This window comes from Nerophis lumbriciformis, linkage group LG14 (assembly GCF_033978685.3).
Source record: "Nerophis lumbriciformis linkage group LG14, RoL_Nlum_v2.1, whole genome shotgun sequence".
In the NCBI taxonomy this organism is placed as follows: domain Eukaryota; kingdom Metazoa; phylum Chordata; class Actinopteri; order Syngnathiformes; family Syngnathidae; genus Nerophis; species Nerophis lumbriciformis.
In genome coordinates, this window is record NC_084561.2 from 4,079,586 (window position 1) to 4,104,128 (window position 24,543).

At 41.5% G+C, this 24,543-nt stretch overlaps 1 protein-coding gene across 7 annotated transcripts in view; it reads left to right on the top strand.

Moving 5' to 3' along the window:
- Positions 1-24,543, top strand: part of arhgef18b (rho/rac guanine nucleotide exchange factor (GEF) 18b) — a 224,702-nt gene that overhangs the window by 111,438 nt on the left and 88,721 nt on the right. For 6 of the 7 annotated variants that reach the window (XM_061976196.1, XM_061976189.1, XM_061976190.1 and 3 more), the window contains 8 exons: positions 5,929-5,996; positions 6,378-6,423; positions 10,585-10,762; positions 10,899-11,026; positions 17,292-17,432; positions 21,323-21,576; positions 21,644-21,769; positions 23,618-23,735. In XM_061976196.1, coding sequence (XP_061832180.1) covers positions 5,929-5,996; positions 6,378-6,423; positions 10,585-10,762; positions 10,899-11,026; positions 17,292-17,432; positions 21,323-21,576; positions 21,644-21,769; positions 23,618-23,735 — 1,059 coding nt within the window. The remainder of the gene's footprint in view (positions 1-5,928; positions 5,997-6,377; positions 6,424-10,584; positions 10,763-10,898; positions 11,027-17,291; positions 17,433-21,322; positions 21,577-21,643; positions 21,770-23,617; positions 23,736-24,543) is intronic. The other variant, XM_061976191.1, reaches the window with a different exon arrangement.

A 24,543-nucleotide genomic window follows, 5' to 3' on the forward strand; every position in this document is an offset into this window, starting at 1 on the left:
TGGACCAATGTTAAAAAAAAACGGGTCATGACTCTGCCGCTGATGTTTGTATTCAGAAGCCAGTTACTGTTGACTTTTCCTTCGACCTTGCCAGAAACGCTTCATAAGTTACCAGACAAGTGGGAGGGTTTTCAGTGATATATGTGGTAAAAACTCATGGGATCACATACCTGCCAACTACTCCGGTTTTCCCGTAATTAGTACGGTTTTCATCAACCTATTCCGGGTTACGGTTGCAGTGATAAAAAATACGGTTTTTCATTAATTACATTTTTTATTTTTTTTAAAAGTTTTATTCACGAAATCGCGTAACAACAATGACAATCGACACTGCTTCCCGTAACTTCCTATCGAGCCATTCCGAATGCCATGCGCGAGGCTATTTATAGCACCGCTGCCAAGCACGAGGCACCAGTTGCCATTGTTTCCAAACGAGCGAACGATCATGGAATCAGCCGTAGAAAAATCGCAAACGAGTCTTAAACCGAAAAGAAAACCGCAGTCATTCCGTGAAGAATATTCAAAAGCCTATCCGGGAATAATTATCCGTTCCAAAAAGGGTGAAAACTACGCGAATTGCACCTTGTGCAGACAAGATTTTTCGATCGGACACGGAGGAATTAGCGATGTAAAAGACCACGTTGGGACAAAAAAAACACAAGTCTAATGCCGTTGCTAGCGATACAAGTGGAAAACTTTCAACGTTTTTCGTCGCCCAAACAGATTCTTTGGATGTGATAAATGCCGAAGTTTTATTTACGGAGGCAATAATTGAGCAAACAAAAAGGTAATCACACCAATGTTATCTATTGGAATTGTTTAGTACTGTTATACTGTTCAAAGTGTTTATACTATTTATGCTTTCAAGTCCAAGTTGAAGAAATCTTGTTAAATGTTGACAGCATAACTACCAAAATACAGAAGTATGTCCTTAATATTTTTGCAGTGCTATTTCTGTTGAAAAGTTCAAATGATTACATTAGAGATGTGATGTGCCACTTTTCAAGTGTCTGATGGCTTAAATTAATTTTCATTCATTTTTCATATTTTGAATTCTTTTGAAAGGCTTACAAAAAAACTACATTTGAATTGTAATTCCATGCTATTGACAGGACTATTAATTTTAATGAAGTTAGCTTACCATGTTTACAGTATGATAATTGTGATAGAAATGTGAATTTTAGGCACAGAATATTTTTTACAATTGAACAAGGCAGTAGATTATACAAGCTTGGACAGAAAGTTAATAATGACACCAATTTTTTTTTAATGGAATTGTTTAGTACTGTTTTACCATTTGTTTACTGTAAAAAGTGTTTATACTTTCAATTAACAAATTGAAGTCTTGTGAAAGGTTGACAGGATAACTGGCATTAACTGTCAAAATAATTTCAAACTATTGAAGTTAGCTTACAGAATCAACATGTCAATCAACCCATATGATTTTTGCTGTAATATTTTTGTTTTGAAAAGTCACTGTGACTGATAGAAAAGTGATGGTTTTAGCAACATTTTAACCTGTCTGAATGCTAATAATCATTTTGCGTCGGGGGGCGAAGGAACCCCCCACCAGGACTTTGTCCTGGACCTACCGGGGCCTGCGGCCCCTGGACCCTGGCTACTAGGTTTTTCTGATTTCAAAAGTTGGCAGGTATGGGATTAGTTGTTTTTTTCTCCAGCTAAAAGTGTAAATTAAAATATTCCAATCCAGTATTTGTGTGCTGGAGGTGGTGTTTTGTCCTCATTGTCGCTTACAGAATAGAAGAAGCCTTTCTGATCAGCTGTTGGTGGAAGTTGCTGGTGTGGCTTACATTGTGTTGTGAATGCTGACTTTGACACCAAGCTAATGCGGCAATAACAATAACCTTTTTGCATCCCGCTACTCTACTGTATGCACTGCGTTCAGTGGAGGACTGTGTTCATTTCAGTTTGCATTTTTCCTAGTCCCGTATTTTCCGCACCATAAGGCGCCCTGGGTTATAAGCCGCGCCTTCAATGAACGGCATATTTCAAAACTTTGTCCACCTATAAGCCGCCCCGTGTTGTAAGCCGCATCTAGCTGCGCTAAAGGAATGTCAAAAAAACAGTCAGATAGGTCAGTCAAACTTTAATAATATATTAAAAACCAGCATGATGTGGGCGCGCATGGAGTCGTATATCAACATGGACGGAGCTGCGTGAAAAAAGCCACCCGGCCTCTTCGCGTAAACTTACCTTAACCACTCGCTCATCTTTTCTTCATCCATCCATCCCTTCGAGTTAGCTTTTATGATGACGCCGGCTGGAAAGGTCTCTTTTGGCAAGGTCTTCCTTTTGAATATCACCATGGGTGGAAGTTTCTGGCCATTAGCATGGCAAGCTAGAACCACAGTGAAGGATGACTTCTCATTCCCTGTGGTGCGAATATTCACCGTACGTGCTCCCGTTGTATCCACAGTGCGGTTCACAGGAATATCAAAAGTCAGTGGAACCTCGTCCATGTTGATAATGTTCTCTGGCCGGATCTTTTTTTCAGCTATCTTGTTTTTACAATATGCACGGAAAGTAGCCAGCTTTTCTTGAAAGTCTTTAGGCAGTTGCTGTGAAATAGTAGTCCGTGTGCGGATGGAGAGATTGCGTCTTTTCATGAACCGGAAACCTCGCTTAGTAGGAGCCATTTTGTGGTCTTTACAGATGTAAACACACAAAGAAAATGAAACGTAATATCCGCGCGCTTCTTCTTCTTCTACGCGGGCGGGTGGTTGCTTACAGTAGAAGAAGAAGCGCTTCCTGTTCTATGGGGGCGGGTGCTTACCTTGGCGGTTGCTTGCGTAGAAGAAGAAGCACTTCCTCTTCTACGGGGAAAAAGATGGCGGCTGTTTACCGTAGTTGCGAGACCGAAACTTTATGAAAATGAATCTTAATATTAATGCATATATAAAGCGCACCGGGTTATAAGCCGCACTGTCAGCTTTTGAGTAAATTTGTGGTTTTTAGGTGCGGCTAATAGTGCGGAAAATACGGTAGTTTAACATTTAGTGTAGGGATGTCCCGATCCAGGTTTTTGCACTTCCGATCCGATACCGATATTGTTTTTGCACTTCCGATCCGATACCGATACTGACCGATACTGTTACTGACCGATACTGGCCTATCCGAGCATGTATTAAAGTTATTTAGCCTACTTAGTTGTCAGAATCATGTTGAAAAGGGTTTTAGTACTCTTGATAACAACTAGCCAGCTGAATTAGGGGAGTTTGAATAATACACAATGGTTGGTAACAAGAAACTGACCTGTTTATTCAAGGATAAACACAAATTAGACAAAATTATACATGACAAACAGAAATGGCATCATTGAACTAGGGCTGGGCGATATGGCCTTTTTTTAATATTGCGATATTTTAAGGCCATATTGCGATACACAATATATATCTCGATATTTTGCCTTAGCCTTGAATGAACACTTGATGCAAATAATCACAGCAGTATGATGATTCTATGTGTCTACATTAAAACATTCTTCTTCATACTGCATTAATATATGCTACTTTTAAACTTTCATGCAGAGAGGGAAATGACAACTAAAAAAAAAATCACTATTTTTTTCATACTGTGTTGATGTGGAAATGTTTGCCTCGGCATTTTGATGGTGTGGGCGTCTGGCACCGAATGGAGATAAGCGTCTCGACAGACGTTACAATATTTGAACAATGATGACGAAAACGGTTTTCTCTGTCGTGTCTGTGTGTCGAAAATTGTTATGCGCTTATTTTTTTATTTGATTTTGTGCGTGGCATAGATTTGCCGTGCGCAGAGGACGCTTGAGCAGGCGCGCACCTTAGCGGCTGCGCTAGCATCACAGCTAACGTTAGCCATGCTGCTACCTCGCTCTCTGCTGGGAGAGGGCGTATACGCATGTGACATATGACGTGACAGTATGTGACGTATGACGTGACAGTATGTGACGTGTGTAAGAAGGTGCTCTTGCTGTCTGTGAGAGGGAGACACAGGAAAGAGTGAGAAGAGCCTGTCGTGTAATGCCAGCAGCTAAAAGCAACTGCGTGAGGATCCACAGACCTGTGGATGTGTTGGAGGTGTGCTGGAAAATGCGGATCGGAAATTAGGGAGCAGCAGAAAAGTGGAATGTATTATTTAAATAGGTGCGTTGGAAAACACGGACCGGAGTTTTTTTAAAACTGGATCTGGATCGGCATTTTCCCATGCCTTGCCGATACGCATTTTTTTTGCAAATATCGGCGGCCGATCCGATCCAAATATCGGATCGGCACATCCCTAATTTAGTGTGATTAATGCCATATTTATGCTAAGGCTGGGCGATATGGCCTAAAATCTGTATACAGAGATTTAGTGCAGCCTCTTCACAATATATTATTTGGCAAATAAATTATAACGGATCCAAGGGTTTCACCGTACGGTGGGGGCGTGGTTTACCATAAAATCATCGCATGCTGTTATTTGCATAATTTGCTATGATGATAAAAAGGTTAATTTGTTTTTTTTTTTTACATACATTCAAAAACAAATCTGTTGTTAATAATTAGTATTAACCAGAGGTGGGTAGAGTAGCCAGAAATTGTACTCAAGTAAGAGTACTGTTACTTTAGAGATTTATTACTCAAGTAAAAGTAAGGAGTAGTCACCCAAATATTTACTTGAGTAAAAGTAAAAAGTATGTTGTGAAAAAACTACTCAAGTACTGAGTAACTGATGAGTAACATACACACACACACATATATATATATATATATATATATATATATATATATATATATATATATATATATATATATATACATACATATACATTGATATATACAGTATATAATTTATATGTATTTATTTTGCTGTTTTTGTTTACATGTTAAAGATGTTTTAATGAATATACATGCATGTTTAACATATAGATTCCTTTCTTTCATGAAGACAAGAATATAAGTTGGTGTATTACCTGATTCTGATGACTTGCGTTGATTGTAATCAGACTTTAGTGATGATAACGTCCACGTTTTCAAATGGAGGAGAAGAAAAGTTCCTCCTTTCTGTCTAATACCACATGAAAGTGGTGGGTTTTTGGCATCTTATTTGTCCAGCTTCCATATTCGTTTTTATACACTTTACAAGAAATATATTGGCGTCAAACTTCTTAGCTTGCTAGCTTGCTTGCGCTGGCTTTCGGAGACTCTTGTTTTGAAAGCGCAGGCGCGATGGAGTGGCACTTTTATTGTGAAGACAGGAACTGTGCAGTCAGTCTTTAGGCTTTTGACGGGATGTATGGTTGAAATAAAAAAGTATCTTTTTTCCTTCACACTTTTGATTGATTGATTGGAACTTTTATTAGTAGATTGCACAGTACAGTACATATTCCGTACAATTGAGCACTAAATGGTAACACCCCAATAAGTTTTTCAACTTGTTTAAGTCAGGTCATGTGACCACCTGGCTCTGTTTGATTGGTCCAACGTCACCAGTGACTACATCTGATTGGTGGAACGAAGTGAAACGTCACCAGTAAGGCAGGCATTTTGAAGGTCTGTCTGACAGACCAAAACAAACAAAGCGTGCATTAACAGATCGATAAAAATTAGTAGCGAGTAGCGAGCTGAATGTAGATAAAAGTAGCGGAGTAAAAGTAGCGTTTCTTCTCTATAAATATACTTAAATAAAAGTATGTTGCATTAAAACTACTCTTAGAAGTACAATTTATCCCAAAAGTTACTCAAGTAGATGTAACGGAGTAAATGTAGCGCGTTACTACCCAGGTATTAACATACAGTACAGGCCAAAAGTTTGGACACACCTTCTGAGTCAATACGTTTTCTTTATTGTCATGACTATTTACATTGTAGATTGTCACATCAAAACTATGAATGAACACATGTGGAGTCTTTAGTTTTAGCGTCAATGTAGTTGTTTTTTGTGTTTCAGATTGTGCTGTGAATGTTCACAAGAGCTGCAAGTCTCTGCTGGGTGAGTGCACCAGCACCAAGAACAAGGTAAACACTTCATTGGAGCATAGAAAAACAACATATCCAGTCTAATGAACCAAAACGCATTTTTCCCCATATAATATTGCCTATTTAAATTATGCATTTTTGAGTAGCCTTGACATTGTGAACTGTTTATATCATCTTAGTGTTTTTGAAGGCTTGGACTTTGACCATCAGTGCAGTTACACAGCCTCAGTTGTAGTATGTCACTACTTTATCTTGACTTTGTCATGGTTGTAATCGCCCCTTACTCACTCAAAAGCTTGACATGGACAAATAATATCAAAAGTAATAAAAAGTCACTGTCATTTGAAAATGTTTGATGGCTTTAGCCCGTTTTTCAAGCGATATTCTCACCCTGTAAATATTGTTGTTTGCCCCACACAGAGAGATTCTTTATCAAGGACAGGCCTGTCTGGATCCCCTAATATTGGTGGGTATAAATCAGTTCATTCATATAGTTCCAATTCTTGACCGAAGTTTCAGTAAACGCTTTAGAGAGGCGAGGATAGCCGGTAACAGAAGACCCAGTGAGATTTGGTTATACAAACCCCAAAAGCAGTGAAGTTGTCACGTTGTGTAAATGGTAAATAAAAAGAGAATACAATGACTTGCAAACCCTTTTCAACCTATATTCAATTGAATAGACTGCAAAGACAAGATATTTAACTTTCGAACAGGTAAACTTTGTTATTTTTTGCAAATATTAGCTCATTTGGAATTTGATACCTGCAACATATTTTAAAAAAGCTGGCACAAGTGGCATAAGAGACTGAGAAAGTTGAGGAATGCTCATCAAACACTTATTTGGAACATCCCACAGGTGAACAGGCTAATTGGGAACAGGTGGGTGCCATGATTGGGTATAAAAGCAGCTTTCATGAAATGCTCAGTCATTCACAAACAAGGACGGGGCGAGGGTCACCACTTTGTCAACAAATGCGTTAACGACTTGTCGAACAGTTTAAGAACAACATTTCTCAACGAGTAATTGCAAGTATTCAGAGCAGGGGTGCTCACACTTTTTCTGCAGGCGACCTACTTTTCAATTGATCAAGTCGTGGGGATCTACCTCATTCATATATATCATTTATATTTACTTATTTATGAAATATATGTTTTTGTTAATAAGTTAAAGGTGTTTAATGATAATGCAAGCATGTTTAACACATATAGTTAATATTGTTAATAAATTAAAGGTGTTTAATGATAATGCAATCATGTTTAACACATAGTTAATATTGTTAATAAATGAAAGGTGTTTAATGATAATACAAGTATGTTTAATACATATAGTTAATATTGTTAACAAGTTAAAGGTGTTTAAAGATAATGCAAGCATGTTTAATACATATAGTTAATATTGTTAACAAGTTAAAGGTGTTTAATGATAATACAAGCATGTTTAACACATATAGTTAATATTGTTAATAAGTTAAAGGTGTTTAAAGATAATGCAAGCATGTTTAACACATATAGTTAATATTGTTAACAAGTTAAGGTGTTTAAAGATAATACAAGCATGTTTAACACATATAGTTAATATTGTTAATAAGTTAAAGGTGTTTAAAGATAATGCAAGCATGTTTAACACATATAGTTAATATTGTTAACAAGTTAAGGTGTTTAAAGATAATGCAAGCATGTTTAACACATATAGTTAATATTGTTAACAAGTTAAGGTGTTTAAAGATAATACAAGCATGTTTAAACACATATAGATTCCTTTCTTTCATGAAGACAAGAATATAAGTTGGTGTATTACCTGATTGTGATGACTTGCATTGATTGGAATCAGACAGTGGTGCTAAAAAGGTCCGCATTTTCGAATGGAGGAGAAAAAAGTCCTCCTTTCTGTCCAATACCACATGAAAGTGGTTGGTTTTTGGCATCTTATTTGTCCAGCTTCCGTACTCCTTTGTATACACTTTACAAGAAATACATTGTCGGCAAACTCCGTAGCTTGCTAGCTTGTGCACGCCAGCTTTCTGAGACTCTTGTTTTGTTAGCGCAACTGTGCAGTTGGTCTTTGGAGTTTTGACGACAGGTACGGCGCCAGAGTCTGTTGAAATAAAGTGTTTCTCGCCTTCCAGTCGGTAATTTTAATGAGCTGGCAGCAGCCAGCGTCATCTCAGAAGACCCTCGGGTGCCGTGAATGTCAATCAAGTGACGAAAGTGACGTCATAGTGAAGATTTATGATCGCTCATTTTTAGGACTATTTTTTTAATGCCTGGCTGGTGATCGACTGACACACCCTCCGAGATCGACCGGTAGCTCGCGATCGACGTAATGAGCACCCCTGATTTAGAGATTTCACCATCTATGGTCTGTAATATCATCAAAAGAATCAGAGAATATAGAGAAACCACCGCACGAGAGCAGCAAGGCGGAAAACCAACACTGAATGTCTGTGACCTGCGATCCCTCAGGCGGTACTGAATCAAAAAGCGACATCAGTGTGTAAAGGATATCACCACATGGGCTCAGGGACACTTCAGAAAACCACTGTCAGTAACTACAGTTTGTCGTTACATCTGTAAGTGCAAGTTAAAACTCTATGAAGCAAAGCGAAAGCCATTTATCAAACAACACCCAGAAATGCTGCCTCCGCTGTGCCCGAGCTCATCTAAGATGGACTGATGCAAAGTGGAAAAGGGTTCTGTGGTGTGACGGGTTCACATTTTCAAATTGTTTTTGGAAACTGTGGACGTCGTGTCCTCCAGACCAAAGAGGAAAAGAACCATCCAGATTGTTATAGGTGCAAAGTTCAAAAGCCAGCATCTGTGGTGGTATGGGGGTGTATTAGTGGCCAACTTACACATCTGTGAAGGCACCATTAATGCTAGAAGGTACATACAGGTTTTGGAGCAACATATGTTGCCATCCAAGCAACATCGTACCTGCCAACTACTCCGGTTTTCCCGTAATTAGTACGGTTTTCATCAACCTATTCCGGGTTACGGTTGCAGTGATAAAAAATACGGTTTTTCATTAATTAAAAAAAATAATTTTTTTTTAAATGTGCGAGGCTATTTATAGCACCGCTGCCAAGCACGAGGCCATTGTTTCCAAACGAGCGAACGATCATGGAATCAGCCGGAGAAAAATCGCAAACGAGTCTTAAACCGAAAAGAAAACTGCAGTCATTCCGTGAAGAATATTCAAAAGCCTATCCGGGAATAATTATCCGTTCCAAAAAGGGTGAAAACTACGCGAATTGCACCTTGTGCAGACAAGATTTTTCGATCGGACACGGAGGAATTAGCGATGTAAAAGACCACGTTGGGACAAAAAAACACAAGTCTAATGCCGTTGCTAGCGATACAAGTGGAAAACTTTCAACGTTTTTCGGCTTTTAGCCACAAAAAGGTAATGACACCAATGTTATCTATTGGAATTGTTTAGTACTGTTATACTGTTAAGTGTTTATACTATTTATGCTTTCAAGTCCAAGTTGAAGAAATCTTGTTAAATGATGACAGCATAACTACCAAAATACCGAAGTATGTCCTTAATATTTTTGCAGTGCTATTTCTGTTGAAAAGTTCAAATGATTACATTAGAGATGTGATGTGCCACTTTTCAAGTGTCTGATGGCTTAAATTAATTTTCATTCATTTTTCATATTTTGAATTCTTTTGAAAGGCTTACAAAAAAACTACATTTGAATTGTAATTCCATGCTATTGACAGGACTATTAATTTTAATGAAGTTAGCTTACCATGTTTACAGTATGATAATTGTGATAGAAATGTGAATTTTAGGCACAGAATATTTTTTACAATTGAACAAGGCAGTAGATTATACAAGCTTGGACAGAAAGTTAATAATGACACCAATTTTTTTTTTTATGGAATTGTTTAGTACTGTTTTACCATTAGTTTACTGTAAAAAGTGTTTATACTGTTTATACTTTCAATTAACAAATTGAAGTCTTGTGAAAGGTTGACAGGATAACTGGCATTAACTGTCAAAATAATTTCAAACTATTGAAGTTAGCTTACAGAATAAACATGTCAATCAACCCATATGATTTTTGCTGTAATATTTTTGTTTTGAAAAGTCACTGTGACTGATAGAAAAGTGATGGTTTTAGCAACATTTTAACCTGTCTGAATGCTAATAATCATTTTGCGTCGGGGGGCGAAGCCTGAACCCCCCACCAGGACTTTGTCCTGGACCTACCGGGGCCTGTGGCCCCTGGACCCTGGCTACTAGGTTTTTCTGATTTCAAAAGTTGGCAGGTATGCGTTATCATGGACGCCGCTGCTTATTTCAGACTGGCCTGCCTGTTGTCCAGACCTGTCTCCCATTGAAAGTGTGTGGCGCATTATGAAGCCTGAAATACCACAACAGAGACCCCGAACTGTTTAACAATTTAAGCTGTACGTCAAGCAAGAATGGGAAAGAATTCCACCTGAAAAGCTTCAAAAATGTGTCTCCTCAGTTCCCAAACCTTTACTGAGTGTCGTTAAAAGGAAAGGCCATGTAACACAGTGGTAAAAATGCCTTTTCTGCAATGTGTTGCTGCCATTAAATTCTAAGTTCATGATTATTTGCAACAAACTTCTGTGTCATTCCCCCACTCCCCAGGACTGAAAGAGCGCGCCAGAGAGCACGAGCAGTCGGGCACACCCTCGTCACAAACCCAACTGAATGGGAACCCAACTTTCCCCGGCGCCCCCGGCATGACCATCATCCCTCGGGGACGAAGTAACCAGCCCAGTGCGTCCTGTCCTGCAGCGCCCACTTCAAACCTCAGCATCCCAGCGTCAGTGGCGTCGCTTCTTCCTTACTCGAAAATGCCTTTCAAATGAAGGATTTTTATCTTCAGAATTCTCCAAATAAATAAGATAGGAGCACACAACTGAGACAAATAAGCAGTAGTTTTTTTTCCCCCCACTTAGGTCCTGTGTGTTGTCTCTCAGAACTCTCCACGGGGAGATGGATGAGACCGACGCCCTTCGCTCCAAGCGCTGCAACGAAGACACCATTTCCCTCGTCCCCTCCACCACGGAGTCCATCATAGTGGAAGGTACGTTGTCTACCCTTTTAGCAGCTTGCAGAGGTTGTTTTTAGGTCTCCTATGTAACCGTGACCGCACGCTGGCTCATCAAATTGGACTGTGTGGGAGTGCGAGATAGGCTAAAATTGGGTTCACTAAGCCGTCCTCTACCTTGCTCTCCATGCAGCGCTTCAGTACCGTGTCACTCTTGTGTAATGTGAAAGTCTCTCAAAAAGTCCAAAACAGAGTTTGTCTGTCTATTCACAGTGCAATTCCCCCCACAATTCAGCATTAATAATAATTAAAGCTGCAAGCAGCATTGGTCGGGCCCGCGTATTTGGCAGGTGCTAGTCCTAAGTGTCCCAATACTTTTGTATACTTTTAGTCTGAAGTGTCCCAAGACTTTTGTCTAGTGTACCTACCTTGTCTGCATTGTGTGGGCATGTTGGTGCTTCCTGCTTTTGAGCAGCCATCTTAAAAAAACAGCAGCGCAGCAGCATCAGTGCAGCGGGTCTTTGAAGGGTCATAAAATCAAAACCGGAGCAGGTATCACAACTCTTTCGCCAACTTTTAATCAGAAGGGTTCAATCTCTCTCCTGTGTTAGTTTGAAGGCGAAACAACAAACGCGCTCAGAGGAGATGATGTTTGAAGAAAGGTGACCGGTTTTTACAAAAATGTTGTGTTGAAGGGGGAATAGCAAACTTCCTGTATATTTTTGCTGGGGGTTGTCGATTTATGAAATGTAGGTCTAAGTGAGACCTACGGAGAGGATTTTGTTTCATGTCTCTCTGACCTTCCCAGTGGGAGTTACAGGCAGTTTTGTCATTTTTTTCTTCCGAGGAGCAGTTTTTTTCTCCGTTTTATTCAAAAATTGCTCTAGAGCGCAATTTTAAAATTTGGGGTTAGGTTTTTTTATTAAATTGCAATTTCTGCCATTCTTGATGTGTGCGTTCAGTTTGGTGAGTTTTGAAGCGTGTTAAGGGGGTCAAATTACAGCTCAAAGAGGCAAAAGTGACTGTTTTTAGTACATTTTTGTCTTGAAGGGGGAATAGCAAACTTCCTGTTGATTTTTGCCCGACAATGTACAATTGTGAAATGTAGGTCTAAGTCAGACCTACATAGAGGTATTTTTTTCATGTCTCTCCGACCTTCCTAGTGAGAGTTACAGGCAGTCTGGTTTTTTTTTCCCTAGGGGGCGCTAGAGCGCAATTTTGAGTTTTGGGGTTCGTTTTTTTTATTAAAAGGCAATTTTCGCAGGTCCTGATGTGTGGGTCAAATATGGTGAATTTTGAAGCATGTTAAGTGGGTCAAATTACAGCTCAAAGAGGCGGCCGGTATAATAATAATAAAACCTTACAAATTCAATAGGTCCTTATGTCCCATTGCATAAGGACTCCCAAGGGAGTCCTTATACAATGGGCCATGCGGGCCCTAATAATAGTAATAATAGATTTTATTTGTAAAAAGCACTTTACATTGAGTAAACAACCTCAAAGTGCTACAGTGTATTAAGAAATAAAAAAATTCAAATATAATAAAAAATAAAAACGAGAACAGCCAAATAGCTAGTACTAGTATGCATACTCTGGATGCTGTGGGGCTGTCTTGGTTGACAAGACTCTGCAGCATCGCGTGGACATCGGGGGCGGTACCACTGGATTGGCAGACCGGGGTGGTGGTTCCTCTCTTTAAGAAGGGGAACCGGAGGGTGTGTTCTAACTATCGTGGGATCACACTTCCCGGTAAGGTCTATTCAGGTGTACTGGAGAGGAGGCTACGCCGGATAGTCGAACCTCGGATTCAGGAGGAACAGTGTGGTTTTCGTCCTGGTCGTGGAACTGTGGACCAGCTCTATACTCTCGGCAGGGTCCTTGAGGGTGCATGGGAGTTTGCCCAACCAGTCTACATGTGTTTTGTGGACTTGGAGAAGGCATTCGACCGTGTCCCTCGGGAAGTCCTGTGGGGAGTGCTCAGGGAGTATGGGGTATCGGACTGTCTGATTGTGGCAGTCCGCTCCCTGTATGCTCAGTGCCAGAGCTTGGTCCGCATTGCCGGTAGTAAGTCGGACACGTTCCCAGTGAGGGTTGGACTCCGCCAAGGCTGCCCTTTGTCACCGATTCTGTTCATAACTTTTATGGACAGAATTTCTAGGCGCAGTCAAGGCGTTGAGGGGATCTGGTTTGGTGGCTGCAGGATTCGGTCTCTGCTTTTTGCAGATGATGTGGTCCTGATGGCTTCATCTGGCCAGGATCTTCAGCTCTCACTGGATCGGTTCGCAGCCGAGTGTGAAGCGACTGGGATGAGAATCAGCACCTCCAAGTCCGAGTCCATGGTTCTCGCCCGGAAAAGGGTGGAGTGCCATCTCCGGGTTTGGGAGGAGATGTTGCCCCAAGTGGAGGAGTTCAAGTACCTCGGAGTCTTGTTCACGAGTGAGGGAAGAGTGGATGGTGAGATCGACAGGCGGATCGGTGCGGCGTCTTCAGTAATGCGGACGCTGTATCGATCCGTTGTGGTGAAGAAGGAGCTGAGCCGGAAGGCAAAGCTCTCAATTTACCGGTCGATCTACGTTCCCATCCTCACCTATGGTCATGAGCTTTGGGTTATGACCGAAAGGACAAGATCACGGGTACAAGCGGCCCAAATGAGTTTCCTCCGCCGGGTGGCGGGGCTCTCCCTTAGAGATAGGGTGAGAAGCTCTGCCATCTGGGAGGAGCTCAAAGTAAAGCCGCTGCTCCTCCACATCAAGAGGAGCCAGATGAGGTGGTTCGGGCATCTGGTCAGGATGCCACCCGAACGCCTCCCTAGGGAGGTGTTTAGGGCACGTCCGACCGGTAGGAGGCCGCGGGGAAGACCCAGGACACGTTGGGAAGACTATGTCTCCCGGCTGGCCTGGGAACGCCTCGGGGTCCCACAGGAAGAGCTGGACGAAGTGGCTGGGGAGAGGGAAGTCTGGGCTTCCCTGCTTAGGCTGCTGCCCCCGCGACCCGACCTCGGATAAGCGGAAGAAGATGGATGGATGGATGGATGGATAGTATGCATACATCTAAAAAAAGGCTTTTTAAAAAGAAGGGTTTTTAAGCCTTTTTTTAAAATCATCCACAGTCTGTGGTGCCCTCAGGTGGTCAGGGAGAGCGTTCCACAGACTGGGATTAAACAGCACTGCATTAAATGCTAAATTAATCGCTGTAAATACTTAGATCAGAGATTGATTGAAGTAAAGGCGGTATAGCGTTGGGGGCGGTATAGCTCGGTTGGTAGAGTGGCTGTGCCAGCAACTTGAGGGTTCCAGGTTCGATCCCCGCTTCCGACCATCCTAGTCACTGCCGTTGTGTCCTTGGGCAAGACACTTTACCCACCTGCTCCCAGTGCCACCCACACTGGTTTAAATGTAACTTAGATATTGGGTTTCACTATGTAAAAATGCGCTGTATAAATATAATTTACTTCACTAATTCACACTAAAGTCTTGAATGTCATTAAAACAGTTAGCTCCAACTTTTGACACTTCTTCCACTCCCGTCCTTGCACGCTACACCACTACAACAAAGATGACGGGAAGAAGACGCTGGCCACGTATATAAGACCGCCCACTAGAGATGCGCGGTTTGCGGGCACAACCGCGGAGTCCGTGGATTATCCGCGGATCGGGCGGATGAAATTAAAAAAAATTAGATTTTATCCGCGGGTCGGGTCGGGTCGGGCGGTTGAAAAAAAAAAAAAAAGATTTTAAATAGATTCAGGCGGGTGGCAGTTAAACCAATTGGTATATATATATACATAGTTAAATGTTGTTACCCACATACGAAAAACGAGCAGGCACCTGCTGCATATGCCACAACAGAAGAAAGAAAAAAAAGAAGAGATGGACACTTTTACGGAGCGGAGAAGGGACGCCTCGCCGGGGTCCGGGACCGAGGCCCCTTCCCCCGAGAGGGCCCCACCGGGAGCCGTAGCTGAGGCGATCCGCGAGAAGGGCCCGACGCACGTCCAGGGTCACCACCGCGCCCACCGCACCGACACCCCGCCTCGTCCGCCTTCGCCGCGGCCGGCGTCACGCGCAGCAGGTAAGCAGCTTACCTGCCCGCCACCCCCGTGGCCGGGGGCTCGTAACAGGGGTCACTCCGCGTGCTCCGCCCGCGCAGCTTACCTGCCCGCCACCCCCGTTGCCGGGGGTGCGTAACAGGGGTCACTCCGCGCGCAGTGCGCTCACGAAAGGGGTGGGGCTCACCCTGGTTGATATAGACAGCAGGACGGTGGCCATGGAAGTCGGAACCCGCTAAGGAGTGTGTAACAACCCACCTGCCGAATCAACTAGCCCTGAAAATGGATGGCGCTGGAGCGTCGGGACCATACCCGGCCGTCGCCGGCAGCGAGACGCGCTTGGAGGTGCGCTCAGCGCGGCTCCCATATGATTGCGCACTGGTGTGCGTCTGGGCCGTGACAGCGTGGCACGCGAATGTCTGTGCTGCATTGGATCAGTCTCCTTTCTTTAACAGGCAAAAGCTTTATAACCTGCCTTGCATCGTCTATATTAGATATATAACAACGGGCGGGTGCGGGCGGATGCGGTTCTGATTAAATGTTAGGTCAGGTGGATGGCGGATGGTTGACGACTTTCTGATGCGGTTGCGGATGAAATAATTGCCTATCCGCGCATCTCTACCGCCCACAAAACGGTGCATCCTGAAGCGACTGTCAGAAAGCGACTTGAAGATGATCTGTAAAACATCATCTATGCAACATTTTGACCAAAGAACCACCAGTACATGTTATGTGGACCACAAGGAAGTCTTTTACATTTAGAAAAAAATAAAAGTAATAATAGGACTCCTTTAATGCGCCCTATAATCCGGTGCGCCTTATATATAAAAAAATGTATTGGTAATGGTATTTTTTTTTTGTCATAAAAAATACAATCATGTGTGCTTACGGACTGTATCTCTGCAGACTGTATTGATATATATTGATATATAATGTGGGAACCAGAAATCAAATCAAATCAAATCAACTTTATTTATAAAGCACATTTAAAATTTACCACAGGGGTAGCCAAAGTGCTGTACAATGGACAGGTTAAAAGATAAAACGAGTACCGAGCAAACAACACAAACAGAACACGATAAAAAAATTAAAATAGAATAAATAAAAACATAAAAACAGGTTCACAGCAGGTGTATTATGGGGCGCCATTGCAGGATGGATATCACTCAGTGTTAAAAGCCATGGAATAAAAGTATGTTTTTAAGAGAGATTTAAAAACAGGAAGAGAGGAGGCTTGTCTAACACTCAGAGGTAGGTCGTTCCAGAGCTTGGGAGCAGCAATGGCGAAAGCTCTGTCACCTCTAAGCTTCAGCCTTGTGTCAGGGACCGTCAACAGCAGCTGATCGGCTGATCTTAAGGAAATATTAATAACAAAGAAACAACCCTTTTGTGCGAATGAGTGTGAATGAGTGGAGGGAGGTTTTTTGGGTTGGTGCACTAATTGTAAGTGTATATTGTGTTTTTTATGTTGATTTAATAAAAAAAAAACAATACAATGATTTTTATTTTCTGTTTTTTATTTTTATTTTTTTATTTCTTGTGCGGCCCGGTACCAATCGATCCACGGAGCGGGACCACTGATTTATCGCACTAATTAAAATGTCATTCATTTCATTTCATTTCATTTTTTTATTTATCTCCTTCATTGCTGTGCATTTTTGATCAATAGACAATTAAACTTTAGCAACAAAACACATATTTACACACCTATGCTTGAGAAGGAACAGGATGAAAAAAAAATCTTATATTTCCAGCCCCCTTCAACATAATAAGTAGTTAATGAATAGCCCAGATTCACAAGCATACAAACCAAACAAATACATCCAAATATAATGAAAACAAACAAAAAGCACACAAAAAAAACAAGTGCAAAACTTCATGGAGTACAAACCGAACAAAAAAATAATATACACCTCACGGGATGATACGAAACAAATACAAAACCAGACAAAAAATAATTTAAATAATAAATAAAAAACACTTACGGCTGTCCATATGATCTTATTGTTTTGTCTTTATATATTTTTTTCAATTGGAATATATTTCTACAATCCTTTATCTCATTGTAAAGAGATTTCCATAGTTTAACCCCCACCACTGATATACACATTTGTTTTAAAGTTGTCCTTGAATACTGATGTTTGAACTAATTAAAATGTCGATTCGATGTCTGTCAATCGTGCAGCTTAAGCTCAAACAGCAGACAGGCCTGTGTCCTCTCCTCATTGTCATTTTGTTCCCTCCTGCTCGCAGATGCTCACTACGCTGCAGTACGGGCTGATCTGGAGTCTGATGCGCAGGACCTGGAAGCAGAGTCCTGGAGTTTGGCTGTTGACCAGCAGTATGTTAAGAAACACTCCAAAGAGGCCACGAAAAGACAGGATGTCATATACGGTTAGTGCATTTTTGACTAAGGATGTCCCCATCCAATATTGATATCAAATATATGTCCGACATCAGCAAAAAAACATGGAATTATATGCGGTTGCATATACAGTGGGGGGAAAAAAGTATTTAGTCAGCCACCGATTGTGCAAGTTCTCCCACTTAAAATGATGACAGAGGTCTGTAATTTTCATCATGGGTACACTTCAACTGTGAGAGACAGAATGTGAAAAGAAATCCAGGAATTCACATTGTAGGAATTTTAAAGAATTTATTTGTAAATTATGGTGGAAAATAAGTATTTGGTCACTTCAAACAAGGAAGATCTCTGGCTCTCACAGACCTGTAACTTCTTCTTTAAGAAGCTCTTCTGTCCTCCACTCGTTACCTGTATTAATGGCACCTGTTTGAACTGGTTATCTGTATAAAAGACACCTGTCCACAGCCTCAAACAGTCAGACTCCAAACTCCACTATGGCCAAGACCAAAGAGCTGTCGAAGGACACCAGGAAAATAATTGTAGACCTGCACCAGACTGTGAAGAGTGAATCTACAATAGGCAAGCAGCTTGGTGTGAAAAAATCAACTGTGGGAGCAATTATCAGAAAATGGAAGACATACAAGACCACTGATAATCTCCCTTGATCTGGGGCTCCATGCAAGATCTCATCCCGTGGGGTCAAAATGATCATGAGAACGGTGAGCAAAAATCCCAGAACCACACGGGGGGACCTGGTGAATGACCTGCAGAGAGCTGGGACCAAAGTAACAAAGGTTACCATCAGTAACACACTACGCCGACAGGGAATCAAATCCTGCAGTGCCAGACGTGTCCCCCTGCTTAAGCCAGTGCATGTCCAGGCCCGTCTGAAGTTTGCCAGAGAGCACATGGATGATACAGCAAAGATTGGGAGAATGTCATGTGGTCAGATGAAACCAAAATAGAACTTTTTGGTACAAACTCAACTCGTCGTGTTTGGAGGAAGAAGAATACTGAGTTGCATCCCAAGAACACCATACCTACTGTGAAGCATGGAGGTGGAAACATCATGCTTTGGGGCTGTTTTTCTGCTAAGGGGACAGGCCGACTGATCCGTGTTAAGGAAAGAATGAATGGGGCCATGTATCGTGAGATTTTGAGCCAAAACCTCCTTCCATCAGTGAGAGCTTTGAAGATGAAACGTGGCTGGGTCTTCCAGCATGACAATGATCCCAAACACACCGCCCGGGCAACGAAGGAGTGGCTCCGTAAGAAGCATTTGAAAGTCCTGGAGTGGCCTAGCCAGTCTCCAGACCTCAACCCCATAGAAAATCTGTGGAGGGAGTTGAAAGTCCGTGTTGCTCGGCGACAGCCCCAAAACATCACTGCTCTCGAGAAGATCTGCATGGAGGAATGGGCCAAAATACCAGCTACTGTGTGTGCAAACCTGGTAAAGACCTATAGTAATCGTTTGACCTCTGTTATTGCCAACAAAGGTTATATTACAAAGTATTGAGTTGAATTTTTGTTATTGACCAAATACTTATTTTCCACCATAATTTACAAATAAATTCTTTAAAAGTCCTACAATGTGAATTCCTGGATTTTTTTCCCACATTCTGTCTCTCACAGTTGAAGTGTACCTATGATGAAAATTACAGACCTCTGTCATCATTTTAAGTGGGAGAACTTGCACAATTGGTGGCTGACTAAATACTTTTTTGCCCCACTGTAAAATCTCTGAAATACAAGGTTCAGATACAGTCTTGCAGCATATTTACTTGTGCAAAACATCTGAATGTCCTCCAATAAGCACACTTTTTTTTTCTAATTTAGTCAAGTCATTTAGAAAAGGTAAACACGGCAGGCTATATAGGCTACTAGGAGCTAGCAGCTACACACCAGCTACAGTAAGCACACAATAGCACACAAGCTAGACATACCTAAAATAATTTAACAATATTGCAGTTTAAAACTTGACCTTTGTCAATATAAACATGTATCAAATAGGTATAGTTGCATATTACTTACGCAGAAGCGTATTAGAAAGTATCCAGTAACAAACGTGTCCGCATCTTTCAACTGACCGCATTATGATGAATTATTGTGGCCACGAGGTGTTGCCAAAAAAAACAATGGCCTCTCCATTTGAATTTAAAGACGTCATAAGTCCATTCCAGTCCGTTAATAATAAATAGGTTAGTGTTTTTCATACCTACCGTATTTTCCGCACCATAAGCCGCCCTGGGTTATAAGCCGCGCCTTCAATGAACGGCATATTTCAAAACTTTGTCCACCTATAAGCCGCCCCGTGTTATAAGCCGCATCTAACTGCGCTAAAGGAATGTCAAAAAAACAGTCAGATAGGTCAGTCAAACTTTAATAATATATTAAAAACCAGCGTGATGTGGGCGCGCATGGAGTCGTATATCAACATGGACGGAGCTGCGTGAAAAAAGCCACCCGGCCTCTTCGCGTAAACTTACCTTAACCACTCGCTCATCTTTTCTTCATCCATCCATCCCTTCGAGTTAGCTTTTATGATGACGCCGGCTGGAAAGGTCTCTTTTGGCAAGGTCTTCCTTTTGAATATCACCATGGGTGGAAGTTTCTGGCCATTAGCATGGCAAGCTAGAACCACAGTGAAGGATGACTTCTCATTCCCTGTGGTGCGAATATTCACCGTACGTGCTCCCGTTGTATCCACAGTGCGGTTCACAGGAATATCAAAAGTCAGTGGAACCTCGTCCATGTTGATAATGTTCTCTGGCCGGATCTTTTTTTCAGCTATCTTGTTTTTACAATATGCACGGAAAGTAGCCAGCTTTTCTTGAAAGTCTTTAGGCAGTTGCTGTGAAATAGTAGTCCGTGTGCGGATGGAGAGATTGCGTCTTTTCATGAACCGGAAACCTGTCGCTTAGTAGGAGCCATTTTGTGGTCTTTACAGATGTAAACACACAAAGGAAATGAAACGTAATATCCGCGCGCTTCTTCTTCTTCTTCTACGGGGGCGGGTGGTTGCTTACAGTAGAAGAAGAAGCGCTTCCTCTTCTATGGGGGCGGGTGCTTACCTTGGCGGTTGCTTGCGTAGAAGAAGAAGCACTTCCTCTTCTACGGGGAAAAAAGATGGCGGCTGTTTACCATAGTTGGGAGACCGAAACTTTATGAAAATGAATCTTAATATTAATCCATATATAAAGCGCACCGGGTTATAAGCCGCACTGTCAGCTTTTGAGTAAATTTGTGGTTTTTAGGTGCGGCTAATAGTGCGGAAAATACGGTATGTTTGTCTCATTTCACTTGATCAAACCTTTTATAACATTCCTCTCTGCAATATAATAAAAGTATGCATGATTTATGCTGATATCGTATTGGTTCAATGTCGTTATCGGCCCATATTCGAGGCTCCAATACCAGTATCAAATCAGAAGTAGAAAAGTTGTATCGTGACGTCCCTTTTTATTACTTTTACAGTGTTGGCGCTACTTAAAGGCTAGAGTATACAAATGAGTTTTAAGATGGGGCTTAAATGCTTCTACTGAGGTAGCATCTCTAATTGTTACCGGGAGGGCATTCCATAGTACTGGAGCCCCAATAGAAAACACTCTTTTTTTGGGCTCTGGGAATCACTAGTAAGCCGGAGTTCTTTGAACGCAGATTTCTTGCCGGGACATATGGTACAATACAATCAGCAAGATAGGCTGGAGCTAGACCGTGTAGTATTTTATACCTAACCTTAAAGTCACATCTTAAGTGCACAGGAAGCCAGTGCAGGTGAGCCAGTACACTCACTTGCTGGTAACCAAATAAATAGATATTATTTTCTATTTTCCCCAATAGGATACAAATGATGTTGTGTGATTATAGGTACTACGTACATGATTTGAACATTGAAACAAATCCCTTCATGCACCCGCAGAGCTGATGCAGACGGAAATGCATCACGTCCGCACGCTGAAGATAATGCTGCGCGTCTACGTCAAAGAGTTGAAGGAGAACCTCCAGCTGGATTCAAGCAGGCTGGACTGTCTCTTCCCACGCTTGGAGAACCTCCTGGACCTCCACACGCATTTCTTGTCTCTTCTCAAAGAACGCCGACGAGACAACATTGTTTCGCCCGCCGACGACAACAACTATACGGTCGACAGAATAGCAGACATACTAATTGCACAGGTAGACCAGAGGCAAACAAAAACATGCGCTTATTTTTTTTTTTCTTGACATTTTTTTGTGTGTGCAGTTTTCAGGTGAAATAGGTGAGAAGATGAAGGAATGTTACGGGGATTTCTGTAGTCACCACACGGAGGCGGCGGGCTACTACAAAGAACAGATGCAAGCAAACAAAAGGTTCCACAGCATCATACGGGTAAGACCGTGGTCTCTCTTCTCACCTTGTCTTTGTTGTTCAGCCGCATGACATACCTGCCAACTACTCCGGTTTTCCCGTAATTCGTACGGTTTTCATCAACCCATTCCGGGTTACGGTTGCAGTGATAAAAAATACGGTTTTTCATTAATTAAAAAAAAAAAAAGGGTGAAAACTACGCGAATTGCACCTTGTGCAGACAAGATTTTTCGATCGGACACGGAGGAATTAGCGATGTAAAAGACCACGTTGGGACAAAAAAACACAAGTCTAATGCCGTTGCTAGCGATACAAGTGGAAAACTTTCAACGTTTTTCCTCGCCCAAACAGATTCTTTGGATGTGATAAATGCCGAAGTTTTATTTACGTAGGCAATAATTGAGCATGGACTTCCAATCGCACTGGCTGATCACATGGGACAGTTAATAATGTAATGCAACCTTTAAAAATCATTACGCGGTGATCGCGATCCCAAAAATAAACTTTTCTTGCATGATAATGTCCAGAAAAATTCGCTTTATATTACTATAGAGTCCTTTTAACAAATGAGTTTGATGGTTTATCACAAACCTTAAATGAAAGAAGTCCTTTGTTCTCCTGCACCATGCATGCGCTTTGGCCTTGCTTCGTGTTTGGTGCGCAATCCTGTCGGCTGTATTTCACAGTACGTCTTTGACAACTTGAAGTGGCATAAAACATTTAAAACAAAGGGGTTATAGGAACAATCACTTTCAGTGTTTTATGCCACTTCAAGTTGTCAAAGACGGTATGCTGGTGCCCGACTGCCACAAGTGGAACAAACATTTGAAACAAAGGGGTTATAGGAACAATCACTTTCAGTGTTTCATGCCACTTCAAGTAAACTTATCATAAAGTTACCATATCATTTTTGCTGTATGATCAATCTGAATTTGGATTTTAGCCACAAAAAGGTAATGACACCAATGTTATCTATTGGAATTGTTTAGTACTGTTATACTGTTAAAAGTGTTTATACTATTTATGCTTTCAAGTCCAAGTTGAAGAAATCTTGTTAAATGTTCACAGCATAACTACCAAAATACAGAAGTATGTCCTTAATATTTTTGCAGTGCTATTTCTATTGAAAAGTTCAAATGATTACATTAGAGATGTGATGTGCCACTTTTCAAGTGTCTGATGACTTCAATAAATTTTCATTAATTTTTCATATTTTGAATTCTTTTGAAAGGCTTACAAAAAAACTACATTTGAATTGTAATTCCATGCTATTGACAGGACTATTAATTTTAATGAAGTTAGCTTACCATGTTTACAGTATGATAATTGTGATAGAAATGTGAATTTTAGGCACAGAATATTTTTTACAATTGAACAAGGCAGTAGATTATACAAGCTTGGACAGAAAGTTAATAATGACACCAATTTTTTTTTTAATGGAATTGTTTAGTACTGTTTTACCATTTGTTTACTGTAAAAAGTGTTTATACTGTTTATACTTTCAATGAACAAATTGAAGTCTTGTGAAAGGTTGACAGGATAACTGGCATTAACTGTCAAAATAATTTCAAACTATTGAAGTTAGCTTACAGAATAAACATGTCAATCAACCCATATGATTTTTGCTGTAATGTTTTTGTTTTGAAAAGTCACTGTGACTGATAGAAAAGTGATGGTTTTAGCAACATTTTAACCTGTCTGAATGCTAATAATCATTTTGCGTCGGGGGGCGAAGCCCTGAACCCTCCACCAGGACTTTGTCCTGGACCTACGGGGCCTGCGGCCCTTGGACCCTGGCTACTAGGTTTTTCTGATTTCAAAAGTTGGCAGGTATGTCTCCAGTTCATCCTTTCATTTTTGTCCTCACAGAAAATCAACAACCTGTCCATCGTGCGGCGGTTAGGAGTATCCGAGTGCGTTCTGTTGGTGACACAACGCATCACCAAGTACCCAGTGCTGGTGGAGCGGATTCTGCACAACACTGAAGGTTCTCTACATGCAATTAGTACGGGGGTGTTTGAAGTTTTGCGGCCCGCAGCTAATTTTTTTTTACACATTTTACAAATACTATTAAATAATTGTAAAAACATGAAGTGAAATAATAAAGAAAACAGTTGAAATGTAACAAGGAAAAGTTACAATGTTGGCTCTAATAACACAAAGCTGCCAAGCTGGCTGTTTTTTCATTAAAGCTGCTATTTGCTATTGCTTATAAAATAATAATGAATCAAAATAAATGTTATGAATTACTAACCTATTCAAGGCTCCAATTACCGTATTTTTCGGAGTATAAGTCGCACCGGAGTATAAGTCGCACCTGCCGAAAATGCATAATAAAGAAGGAAAAAAACATATATAAATCGCAAATTATGAAAAAAACTGCGACTTATAGTCCGAAAAATACGGTACTTCCATCCATCCATCCATCTTCTTCCGCTTATCCGAGGTCGGGTCGCGGGGGCAGCAGCCTAAGCAGGGAAGCCCAGACTTCCCTCTCCCCAGCCACTTCATCCAGCTCCTCCCGGGGGACCCCGAGGCGTTCCCAGGCCAGCCGGGAGACATAGTCTTCCCAACGTGTCCTGGGTCTTCCCCGCGGCCTCCTACCGGTCGGACGTGCCCTAAACACCTCCCTAGGGAGGAGTTCGGGTGGCATCCTGACCAGATGCCCGAACCACCTCATCTGACTCCTCTCGATGTGGAGGAGCAGCGGCTTTACTTTGAGCTCCTCCCGGATGGCAGAGCTTCTCACCCTATCTCTAAGAGAGAGCCCCGCCACCTGGCGGAGGAAACTCATT